General features: G+C 36.2%; 1 protein-coding gene across 1 annotated transcript; it reads right to left on the bottom strand.

The window, feature by feature from the left end:
- Window positions 1-650: 650 nt before the first annotated feature.
- LOC113575184 (lipopolysaccharide-induced tumor necrosis factor-alpha factor homolog) lies at window positions 651-13121 on the bottom strand. Its single transcript, XM_027006540.2, has 5 exons — window positions 13010-13121; window positions 3993-4181; window positions 3127-3171; window positions 1494-1641; window positions 651-1355 (listed from the first exon to the last, which is right to left on the bottom strand). The coding sequence occupies exons 2-5, from the start codon at window positions 4174-4176 to the stop codon at window positions 1250-1252; spliced, it is 483 nt and encodes a 160-aa protein (XP_026862341.2). The 5' UTR covers window positions 4177-4181; window positions 13010-13121; the 3' UTR covers window positions 651-1249.

Here is a 13121-nt window from a genome sequence, read left to right as displayed (position 1 = left end):
TCTTATCTGTTAACTATGCATGTTGTCACATAAATTGTATTAAATCATAATTTAAATATCTATGTATTAAATAATGTATAATGTATTGTTGAGAGTGAAAAACATTAGACCTTCAGAACAATGGGGTAATTTATCCTTTGCTAATTTTTACATTTGATTTTGCTTTATATAATCTTCAAAACTTTACTCGTGACCCTCTTTATCCATGTTTAGAGTGTTCTACCCAGTTTGCAAGTGTTACATGTGTCATTCCTAAATATGCTTCATCATGCTTAATGTCATTGTCATGTTAATTTTTTATTTTTTTTTGCAAGTTGTATGTTTTTGTAAGTGTTTTGCGAGTCAAACCCTTAAAATAGTTAAACTCATGAATTTGTTAAGGTACAGCCACAGTGACGCCTTTAGTCAGTTCCTCTAACAAATGCTAATTTATAATGTATAGTGTTATATAACTCCATTCCATTAGCAAGACATTGTCGAAGCACATTATAGCCAGGTAATCATATTTAATTAGGTGATTTAATTTAATAATCTGATAATCATCGGTGTTTCAGTGGAATCTCTTCTCTTGCATTTTAAGTTAATAAAAATGAGTGAACATTAACAACAACAACAACAACAGAAATCATAGGTCTCGAAAATGTGTAAAAAAAAAAGTTTCACTAAAATCATAATAATAATCATATATACAATACAATGTAAGACTTTACATGTTACATGTTTTTGTTAGCAAGCTAATTCATTTCAAGGTGGTAAAAACAATATGATTTTCTATAACTTCTGTTGTCTCTGTTGAAAATAGTGTATTACTAATTTCGGTTCCATTGAAAAGACCTAAACCAATGTATTTATTTAGATTAACATCATGTGTGCATCATTATGAGGTCCATAGCACAGACGTTCAAGGGTAAGTTGTTACACAAGCGCAATTGGTACTCAGAAGACTAGTTAGAAGGAGTACAATGCAGCTACACTTTAGAGAGCTGAATCCATATGCTACAGACTAGGCTTAGATAAGCAGTGATATATCCTTCCCTCATAGTATATATCCTAGAAATGTCTTATTTATATTGATATATATGTTTCTGATATGTTTTTAAAATAAATCACTTATTAAGATGCAATTAGTCCCTGCATATCTACTATAGAAAGAAAATTACATATACTAATTAGATGGCAGTGAAAGAGTTAGAGTATTGCAGCAAGAGAAGTATAGCAAGAGTATTACAAGAAAGTTTCAACTAGTGTATTACATCCGCTTATGGATATAAATAACATTGTTGCAATATTGGCAGTGATGCTCCACATCCTTACACGAATCCACACAGAATGGGATTAGACAACATGGCCAGCACCTACACAAGAGACAAACCATGAGACAATGAAGAAATATTAAAACCCTGCCAGGTACTTTTGTTATGGTTTTGTTAATCTGTTTTTCCTGTATATGTGTATTAGGTTGTATACAGCAAATGCTTTGCATGGATTCTTACCCAATAATGGCAAGCCCACCGCATATGAGCCATGTAAGGAGTCCTGTGTTATGCACTGTCCTTGTGATCACCTCCTGTTGACAATGGGGACATCTAGTCTGTCCAGGCACATCACGCAGATTAGGAACAATCACGACTGTTGTTACAGCTGAAATTCACAAGATGAGTGCATGAGCCTCTCTCTCTCTCAGTACATACATACACATCTATGCACAAACCAATATGTGGCCTATTAAATATATTGTTAAGCTATATCATAAAAAAATGCTAATTCTATTATTGCTATAACTAGTCTTCATTTTCATTACACATTATTAATAATATCAAAGACATGAAATAATGTCTATGATAATACTATTCATTTCATGAATATTATTATATGAACTACTATAATTTCCAGAATGCATTTTGTTTTCACTTGAAGCTGGTATTATTACTAAATTATCAGACTGCAGAGTGAGTGAGTTTAGATCTTCTGCTTAAATTAGACATGCAGAGTTCTTAATGCAAAGTTCTGAATGTCTGGGCAAATACGACTAGCTCATCTTGCTGTGCATCACTGAGACCCTCCACCCCCCACATCCCATCCCATCGTGTGACACAGCATCCTACTCCCTTGTGCAATGTGGAACATGAAATTACCAGAGTAAACATGGTGAAATATGTTGCAAAACTACCAGTGTTTTGTAGTAAAGATCTACAAAATCTGCCTAGAAAATTTGCACTACCTTTTACATTCACAAGTACGCCAAAGTCAATCCACAGTTTCAAAGGCATTTAACATTTCAGAACATATTCAAATAGTTTCAGGCTTTCCCACCTCATCTTAATTTTAGGCTCTTCCAAACTGTTCCAGTACAACAGCACTGAAACACCAGTGAGACTTGTTTATGAATGCAGTATGGCCCTTGTGGTATCATTCATTGTTCAAAAATTCAGTGTTCAAAAATAACTGCTCATGCAACAGACAGTTATCACTAAAGGGGTCCTGATAAAAATGGAATTATGGAAACAACAAAATCCTCATAAACAAAGTAATTGATTACGTGGATAAAAGTAACTCTATTTTTTTATTGTATACTTGTAGAGTTCCTTTGGATCCTTTTGAATGTCTTCCATATTGGGTCTTTTTAAATGATAAAAGATGACTGTGGCTAGATTATGTGCAATTTCAAAAGCTTTAAATTGTATATACCTAACATATAAAATGACACTGTACATTAAAAATACTGGTAGATGAGTTAAAAACATGTTTTTTCATGAGTGGATTCCTGTCAGTAATTGACATCACAAGCATGCTATTATTATAATTTCTACTGAATGAAAGAATGGTTGATATATTCAGGTACCACAGACAATAATTTCAATACATCTTCCCACACTTAGGAAAGACTTTAAAAAACACCTTTATGTTAATGTGTAAATGTTAGAGCAAGGAGGTGGAGAGTTGAGAATATATAGGATGTTAGCTAGGAGGAAGCGGTTTCAGGTGTGATTCTCTGATAAGTTAAAGTTCTGGTCAATGACTGAATTGGTTGTGCTTTGTATAAGCTTACTGAATTGAAGCAGAGTTAAAACCCAAATCTTGGTGCTACTTTTGAAATGGGAAGGTTTGGTTGTTGGTACAACTTACTGTTAGCTACAGGAACGTCTCCAGGATGTAGAACAAGAGGTGGACCTTCAGAGGAAATAAATACATTTTAAAATAGCATTTCATAAATTTAAACAATGTTTTATGCTAATTTCCTGCAATGTTATTATGCTGTACAAAATAACTTGGTGACTTCACTGAAAGAAACTCATGTATGAGAAAGAAATGTGTCGGCATGTGTCACATTTCCTGTCATGCCCCTGTTATGCCGCAACATAATTAACCACAGTGTATTCAGTGTACTATACGCCATGTTGTTCTGATAACAATTCTGATTCCTTTTTCATTGTTTGCTTGTGTAGATATTTCCTTGCTCATGAGTGCTTTTGGCTTTTGACCTTGAGCATTTTTTTATTTTGTTGGACTTTGCTAATGTACAATAAACTCTGCAGAACCCACTTCACTAATCTTTGGGTTTTAAATTCAGATCCCCATAGTCAAATTCAGATCCCCCAGTCAAGTATACCTACCATGTTACTGATCTAAAATAAATTTTAGATTAAAGCTGAGTTTAAAATTATGAGGATTCATTTGTGAAATTAAATGTTTATAATGAAATATTTTGGATAGCACAAGCAACATTTCACACCTAAAAAGTTCTCAAGAGCTGTTTTTTTTTTGTTGTTGTATGCTTTTGCTTACACCTCTGTTGGCTGGTTTAAGCGTTGTTCTGATAACATCATTCATTAGTTATGTTAGTCCAACGTAATTGTCATACAATATCTATATTGAGTAAGTTGGTATTGGTCAGTTTCCATATAAATGGGCTACTGGAACCCCCTTGCTTATAGCTTTAAAATCAGTAAAAAGCTTTCCTGTTTTGATTGAGTTTGAATGATGTACCTCACCTTGATACATTGCTGGATTGCCTGGTTGAGGGGGAGGTCCAGGGTATGCAGGGATCCCAGCAGTAGGAGGGTACTGGACTGGAGGGTAACCAGGCTGGACCCCCGGGTATATTCCTCCATAATTAGCTGGAGGTCCTGGGTAAGGTGGGGCATCTTCCTTGGGGACTTCACCACCCTTATCCATGTTCACTGGTGATTATGAGAGAAATAAATATATCACAAGTGACAACAGACCACTGTAAATGATTCTGTGCATTGCATTTTTTACTGTTATTATCATACTAATACAGTAAGGGGAAATGCATTGAAGAATAACTGTCTTTTGTTTATAGAGGAGTAACTCTACTTAACTTTTAACAGCAGAAACAAACAGTTTCAATTTTATGTTTAAAGAGTCCAGTTTCAATTTGTTTATTCTCCATTTGTGGTGTAATGCACTAACCATGTTACATGAAAAGAAAGCAGTTTCAGCCATGATCATACTAATGATAATGTTATAGATATTACTTTTAATTACATAATAAAATACTTCTGTAAGTTACTTTGGATAAGAGGGTTGGCCACAGAGTGTAAATATAAATGTTATTAAATTACGTTATTAATATTATTTCCTATTGTGTTGGCAGTAAACATGGAGGATGGAGCAAGTTTGGGTCAGGAATGTCTTTGCTCCATACAAGCAGATGTCACGGTTGCCCCTTCCCTGGTGTCGCAGTTCCCATGGTGATACCTAGCCATGTGTTCTTTTGTTTTTGGTTCTGATCTTGTTCCAACCCTTGTTTTGGTTTTCTCTGCTCTGGATTTGTTCCACCTGTGTTTGCTTTGTTACCCCTCCCTTATGTAATCTGCCCCAGGTATTTCCTGTTGGTGCTCTGTATATTTATAGTCTTTGTTTCTACATTACCTTTGTCCGTTATTGTCACTATCACTGTCGCTGTCAGAATATCATGTTGCCTTGTACTCTATGTTTCCATGCCACATCTTTCAGTTTGGTAGCCACGTTCTTTGGTTTACCTTCCTTGTGTCATATATTTGCTTTATTTTGGTTATGTTAGCTTCCCTGTTTGTTTTGCTTATTTCTGTTGTTCAGCAGCCGCCCAGGCTCCCATTGCAGAAGATGGTACCCAGGCTTGTCTCCCCTTCTTATCAGAGAGCACTCAGCCTGCACCCAGATCCTCAGTGGGTGCTCAGACCCTGCCCAGTCCGCCAGAGGGCACTCCTCATGTATCTGTCTCTCAAGTGCAAACAGTTTCTGTGAACACAGCCTCTGCAGTGCTCTGCCCGCAGGGACACTCCACCTGCAGGGTTCCTCCTCTGCTGTGCCTCCTGCCCCAAAATGCACAGCCTCCGGACATGCCGGACTCACCACCATACCTCTGGACCTGTCAAAACCAATTCCAGTTTCACCCCGCAGCTCTCCCATGTCATCTTCAGGCTCGTCCCTGTGGCTGCTGCATCAGTCTTCCCATCACCCACTGTGACTTCCTGTGGCTCTTTATCTACCCATGTGTTTTTTCTTCCTCCCATTCCTTATAACTTTTTTGGTCCCTGTTATTGTGTCTATTCCTGTGCCTGTTATTGTTACCCTCTCAGTCCCTATATCTACCTTTGTGATGGTCCCCGAACCTGTGACAATCTTTGTTCCTGTGCCCATGCCTATTGTCCTTTAGTTCATTGTCCAATACTCTGCAATCCAACGTCCCGTGTCTGCTCCTCCTGTGCTGGCTGTCGTCTGTTCCAAGTCTTGTCTTTGTTTTTTGTGTGTGTTTTTTTTTTAACTCATCAGTAGCTGCATGTTAAAGTGGGGAGGTTCTGTTACAGTTGCCCCTTCCCTGGTGTCATGTTTCCCACAGCAATGTCTAGCCATGCGTTCTTTGTTTTGGTTCTGTTCTTGTTTCGGTCTTCCCCACCCTTGATTTGTTCTACCTGTGTTTGCGTTGTTACCCCTCCCTTGTGCCATCTGCCCCAGATGTTTCCTGATGTTGTTCTGCATTTATAGTCTTTGTTTCTGCATTACCTTTGTCAATTTTTGTCACCATCACTGTCATTGTCAGAATATTATGTTGCATGTTGCCTTGTCTAGTGTTTCCATGGCACCTCTTTTGGTTTGTTAGCTAAGTTCTTTGGTTTAGCTTTTGTACTCATTTCTTGTTTTGGTTTGCCTTCATGTTCCCTCCTTCCTCATGTTTCTTGTTTAGTTATGTTAGCTTCTCTGTTTGTTTTGGTTATTATAACAGATTTCCATTGTTATTAAACTCCTCGTTGCACATGCATCTTGCCGCTCACCTTGTCACTGCATGAGTATTACAGCAGGGAACGCAGAAAAGGGAACGCAAACAACAAATACACAGTGAACAAGCAGCTGGCAAGGATTTCTACAGAAGACTCAGACCCCAAACTAGAAAAAAAGGGCACAGTGGGCATGGTCCTACATCTGCTTCCCTGGCACATTGTGACACCTATTTTGTCTGAAAGTCCGTGCTGAACAACTGGCACATGCCTTCAAATTCCTTCCTTCTCCAAATGCTACACATTGATATCTGCCCCTAAAAAACCATCACAAGACTAAATGACTACAGACCTTTATCTGTCTGTCAAAGTTCTGAAGATCTGAGATGACACCACGGTCACTGGTCTCATTCATTCCCACTATCCAGCACACAACAGTAGCAGCTGTGCAGCCCTTCAAATTTCTGGGGAGCTACAAACAAGTACCACAGCTACATTAAGTCCATTGCAAAACTCCTCTCATTCATCACCTGTTCCAACTTTGTTAAGTTGCAAATTGTTACATTCACAATGTAGGTATAGGGGTAGTTTGACGTGATGTTTTATTTGCTTGTAATGTTTGTGGAACTTTGTATATTTGAAACACAACCAACATTTTCACTTTTTTTTTACTCACTCGTCTACTCACTTGCCAGTTCTAATGTTTCTTTTTGAAGTAACCAGAGAATGGGAAGTTCTGCATTTTACTTATCTAGGGGAAGTCACATAACAATAGGTACCACTTCACTGAAACAGAAGTGTAAGTATTTGGAAACCTTAAAATAATTAAATAACGGTTCTTAAATAAAGTGACTATCAGTCTTTCAAAACAATACATTTTAGTTGAAAAAAATCAGTGTCCAGTTATTATGTTTATGAAGGTATGATATAGCAATTGAAGTCATTTCACACTTTGATCTAGTTTCATAGCAGAAAGGGGGAGGGACAAGACCAGCAGTTTAGTTGCTTATTACACATGAAAAAGCATACAGGTCCAAAGGTCACTGCAGGTGTGGTATCTCTAAAGTAAATGTGTCAAGAATGAAAGTTTAATGAAACTCTAGACAGAACCATGTACTGTCTTGTATGATTTGTTTTTGTTTCTAATAAATCCCTATTTTAATCTTGATACTGTTTGGGGTTCTACTGATATTCAATTTCTTCTGTTTAAGAAAGGAAACATGTGGACCAAGCCAAATCTGATGATGTGTTGTTGTACAAGATACTGGTGTAACAGTAAGAGTTTTGCCAGAATCTTCTGCAGCTTCTCTCCACACGTCATCCGTACTGACCTTTATCACCCATACACCTCTTCACCTGAGGCTTTAGTCACTTACCACAATAGCCCATTGTGTCTCTGCACCATACACACCCATTACTAAGTAAATTTATTTCCGGCTTGGTCATTTATTAGTATTTCTGCTGCTATTTGGGATGGATTACTATAACATTCACAATGTGATACTGCTGCTAAGGTTCATGACTCACATACCTTTCTGTTCTATCTGCCTTAACTTTATGTATTTTGTTTTGAATTCATTGTACAGAATTCTGAGTCCAGTTATACAGTGTATATTTATTGTTCTATACCGTAGTGAACCCCTCATTGCACTATATGCAATATTTGTGCATAGTGTCCTGTTCAACAATTTGTCTTTTATATATTATAAAGAAATATATATTTTCATTATATGCCATTTTATTCCACCATGTAATTTGTATATGTTTAAGATGACAATAAAGTCCTACTTGATTTTACATTGGAAAACTAAGACCTGTTTTGCTTGTTTGTGTGTGTAAATTCAGTAAACCATGCATCAACATCAGATTATCAATACAGTTTAAAGCCACAGAAAGTGCTGAACTGCAACACATAAGGCACTGTGGTTATTTTGTTTTCATTCTAGAGCCTGACAGTTGCACTGCCTAAAGTTTTTTTTTTTCTTTTAAAGTCTGTATATAGAATGAGAATTAGATCTTTGTAATGTTAGCTGTTTGTAGTGCAAGCTGTTTGTTCATAGTGCTAGCTGCTTAAACTATATGAAGGAACTTAATGTTTATAGCAAAGACAAGAGCATAATTTTATGATTTCCACATCCATAGGCCTAATCAAATTCATTAATCTACAGTTGTTATTGTCAGTTTTGTATGTTCATGTTTTTACATTACACTGAATGGCCATTTTAGTATAGACACCTGCCATTTCACAAATGGAGAGTGTCACAAAATCAGGTGGGCAAGTTTCCATGGATCAATTTCAGTGTACAAAAATTGAGAGACATGGGCGAGTTGGGGCCAGTATTTGAAAGCCTGCCAATCTAGTGGGGTTTTCTTGTGTAATGGTGTCGAGAATATACTGATTGGTGTGATCAAAGAAAAAAATCTAGCAAAAGGGGATCCTGTGGATGTAAACAACTTGTTGACAAAAGGGGCTAGAGGAAGATGTCTAAAATCACTCATATGAATAGCCAGTGCACTGTTCCAGCAAATTCCAGATGAATACAAGGCTAGTGCTTCAACTTATATGTTCAAACACACAGCTTCTTTTTCCTTAGCATTGATGGCCTACAGTAGACAAACAGTTTGAGTGCCACTGTTGGGCAAGACTCCAGTGAGCAAAGAGTGCAAAAATTAGATCAGTGGGTAGTGCATAAACATTGCTTGGTCAGATGAATTCAGATTTCTGTTGTTCCATGCTGATGGGGAGGTACGAATTTGGAGCAAGCAGCATGAATTGATGAGACCTTCCTTTCTGGTGAGAGGGAATGTTTTCTTTGCACACCCTGGGTCCCCTGATACCTGTGGATGGTCATAAGGACAGAAGGGACCAAGTTTGTCCCTTCATGGCAGCTGTTTACCCTATGGCAGAAGGACACTTTCAGCAGTACAAAGCACCATTCCACAAGGGTCATATACTCATGGCTTGGTTCCAGGAACATGACAATGAGTTTTCCTTTCTTCCCTGGCCTTCATAGTACTCAGATCTTAATCCTATAGAGCATCCCTGGCATGAGATCAAAAGGGCTGTTCAGAGCATGTCAGTACCTCCTTAAATTTGCAGCAACTGCAAGAACTGTCTACATGGGCCTAGAATCTTGGAGAACAATTTCAACTCCTAATGGAATCCATGTTACAATGAATTGCTGAGGTTCTGAAGGCTAAAGCAGGTCCAATGTGCCACTAGATGTGTGTCTCTAATAAAGTGGTCATTTACTGTATATTCATATTGTTATTATACATCATAATTTAAGTATTAGCAACTTTCTTACAATTTTTTTTATAAATGATTATTTATGCTCCAAAGCACAGAATAATTATTTCAGAGTTTTAACAGTGTTGTTTTGATGAATGAATAAATATTAGCTATGCTGTAATTATTCTACCCTTGTTTCTATGAGTTAAATCTGTCCAGTGAAAGCTAAAACACCTGACAATAAACTGTTATCATCAATAATTAAAACTATAGACCAAATATGTCCATCTAACTGAACAAGTTAATGTCAGTACCAAACATGATAATGCCCATCTATTTTCCTAACTTGGAGCCTTGCTCTTATGAATGCTCCCCAACTGGCTGTGATTTGGAATTTCCAGAGAGATAAGAACAACATCGTGTTAACACCCAACATTTCAAACCCAGTGGATGGGTCAGTAATGACTCAACTGGGCTGACCCGAAAATATGTTTGCAAATCCACAGTTACCAAATAGTTTACCTATACATCAGGTTCTATGAGTTTCAGCTTCAAACCTAAAACTACTCATGCAAAATGTAAACCCATGAATTGAAATGTAAAATATCAAATGTGTGAATAATTATTCAAAAATGTCACATGAGAAGCATGCATATGAAATTTCTTATACAAGTTAGCATGTCTACAAGCTACAATCGTACATACTAGATTTGGTTTTTGAATAATATTAAATAATAAAATTCAGTTTTGGCATTTCATTCACCCATTCTTTTGACAGGACATTACTTTTAAAGATATGAGTAACAGAAGGCAAGAGTTAACACTTTTCATATTGAGTTGTATCTAAAATGCTTAACATAGGAGACATTAAGAGTTTATATGATGGGAATGTACCCTACAAACTATGAAATACAAAACAAAAAAGACCCAATGCAATATATATGCCAACCTAAACAAATTAATTTTTAACTGGATATACTTGATATTTTCTGAACACTATTCTGGAGTTAACGAATTATATAAGAAAAGATTTGCAAGCAATCATACAGATTACCAGTAAGCCTACCTCAACTGTTTAAAGTGGTCAGGATGGGCTGTAGTTCTTCCAGAGGGCAGTAATGCTGAATCATTAAAGGCTTTTAGTATCATTAGCAAGACATTAGGAAGAACGAAATATCAATCAAGGTCTTGGATAAATTGGCAAACTTATTTTTAGTAGATTTATTACCCCCCATCAATATTTCTGTTTTATCAAACAATTTCCAAAGAGATTTTAGAGACTGTTAGTACCACAGAAGGACAGGGGTTACAGAATACAGAGTGCAAATAAAAGAAATTAAACACTACTACTGTTCTGCCTAGGAGTGGGTGTTTCTCAAAGATCAGTACACTTCATGTAGGAATTACAAAGATCCCTATGGAAACAGCAGGCATCCCTTGCACTTCATATCATTTAAAAGAAGAAAGATTGTGCATTCTGAAGTTTGATAAAGACCACCTGGAAGTTTCACATTACTAATGGCTACTGGAGTGATGTTCTGTGGGCCAAGGAGATGAAAGTTGACCTTTTTGGTAAATGTATTTAGCATTACACTCAGAGACATATTTAGGTCCCCCATGAGGCTGAAATTTTTTGCCACATTACAAAATTAACAAAAAAGAAAGAGCAGCGAACATGTTAATGACCTGAAGCATGCAGGAAATTCCATCAGTAAATGATCTAAAGCAAGCTGGAAATTCAAGCAGGAAATTCCACAATTACATTTAAATGGAAACAATTCTATATAGAGGAATGTGCAGAAATACCTTTAACTACTGTTCAGGACAGATCAGCAGCAATAGAAATTTGTTTTTGTTCAAAATTACAGCCAATAAAGTAAATAACACTATACACAGGATGCATCCCATTATAAATGGCCTCGTTTGATAAACCATTTGTTCAAGAAAGGTATGTCAATATAAAACTTGATGTATATTTTTTTGTAAATATGAAAAAAATAATTGCAATGTAAATAATGACAAGATCATTGAAAGGATAAAGTTTGAGTGTCCTAGTTTAAGTAAAGTAGAGTTTGTACGTCTTTACTTAAGCTTTAGGTTTATATTCACATCTCTCTCATCCCTGTCAGACAACATTCATCTTAAAGCAAGCTGCTTCTTACAGTGCAAATGGACACCATATCCTTAATAGGTGATATTCAAATCCATCATCTTAATCTGGAATGGATTTTCCATTACTAAGTTTTTTGGTGACAGTTTGTTATGTATGAACCCTGAAATGAAGTGACATGCAAAAAGGTAAACATATGTTACTTCCCTGATGTTCACATTAGGACTCTGCGGATTCAACGGATTTTTAAAAAAAAGATAAGCAGGAAAAATTATTTTCGAGTTATTTTAGTCAGGTTTTCATTTACAGTCATTTTTAGCCATAAGCAGTAATATCTTAATACTAAGCCACAATGAAATCAATCATACTGTTACCAGAATGTTCTCCTCGATACTATTGAAATATACTCGGATATGCACTGAATGGACATGTATGTATGCATATGAGAAGAAAATGTGTTGTTTGATGCCAAAACCATTAAGTGAGTTTTATTATTTATTTACTTATTTATTTTTGCAAACAGTTAGTTAGTATGCAGAACTATATACACCCCCCCCCCCCCCCAGGAAATTGTGGTGAATATGGAAGAATCATGAATTGCCTGAGATTGGTACTTCTACAAGCCTAAGCACAAGATATGTGTAGAGGTTAGCCTTAGTAGAGCACTGCAGTTAATGTTGGTAAAGAATTATACAAAAACGACATAAGAGAAAATTACTCATCTGGGATTTCTAAAATCATGTGAGTGTATGATCAACTCTAAGTATGAAGAAGCATCATCTAGTTTCTATGCTAAGCTTGTGGAGGAATAAGAACTTCCCCAACATTGTACATATTCAAACTGAGACTGTAAACCTATTTGATTCAGTTTTTAGTTAGGTCTAAGATAATGGTTCTAGCCATTGCACTGTTATCTTCTATGTTAGATCAGCCAACAATTACCCACTACTTTATTTTATGCAATTTTTACTTTTTTAAACTAAATTTAATTTATTTAATTTAAATCTTTATTTAAACACACACGCACACACACAGTGGGTGTACATAAGATTATTCTGTAACCTAACACTTCTTATTTTCAAAGAATTTACAGAACTATTTATTAGTCTGGTCTTTAGAAATTTTGGTAGTGATATTAACATCACTATAATAGTTATAAAATTAACATTTTAATATTTGCAGTTGCCTGAACAAATAGCAATGCTTTCTCCAAAATTCCCATGTGAGTAACACTAATGGTTTAAACAGGTCATTGAAAACAGACAGTATAAAAGAATGATTATCATTCTTCTATTCTTAGGGTCTCCATCTTGTTTCTGCCTATTTGATGTTAAAAAACCTGTTTTGGTTTGCCTTTTACATACTACAGCAGGACAAACAAACATGAAGACATCTCCTTTTCAACCTTCTATGACACAAAGATTGTCTGGCTGGAAGTCCACTTACCTCAGGGGAAGAACGGTGGATGAGATAACTAAATTCAGATCTGGTACTCCACAGAGAACAATATACAAAGTGGTTTTGAGCTGTAAGCTTTAACCATAAAAAGTGGGTGGAG

Source organism: Electrophorus electricus, chromosome 1 (genome assembly GCF_013358815.1).
Source record: "Electrophorus electricus isolate fEleEle1 chromosome 1, fEleEle1.pri, whole genome shotgun sequence".
Lineage (NCBI taxonomy): Eukaryota > Metazoa > Chordata > Actinopteri > Gymnotiformes > Gymnotidae > Electrophorus > Electrophorus electricus.
Note: the sequence above shows the minus strand (reverse complement) of the source record. Positions and strands in the feature narration are given on the sequence as shown.

Excerpts from the sequence above, each read along its gene's own strand:
- LOC113575184 (XM_027006540.2), bottom strand. The coding sequence starts at position 4,176 with ATGGATAAGGGTGGTGAAGTCCCCAAGGAAGATGCCCCACCTTACCCA. Across the intron at positions 3,172-3,992 it reads CAATCCAGCAATGTATCAAG|GTCCACCTCTTGTTCTACAT; the intron begins GTGAGGTACATC and ends TTTCCTCTGAAG. Across the intron at positions 1,356-1,493 it reads GGTGGGCTTGCCATTATTGG|GTGCTGGCCATGTTGTCTAA; the intron begins GTAAGAATCCAT and ends TCTCTTGTGTAG.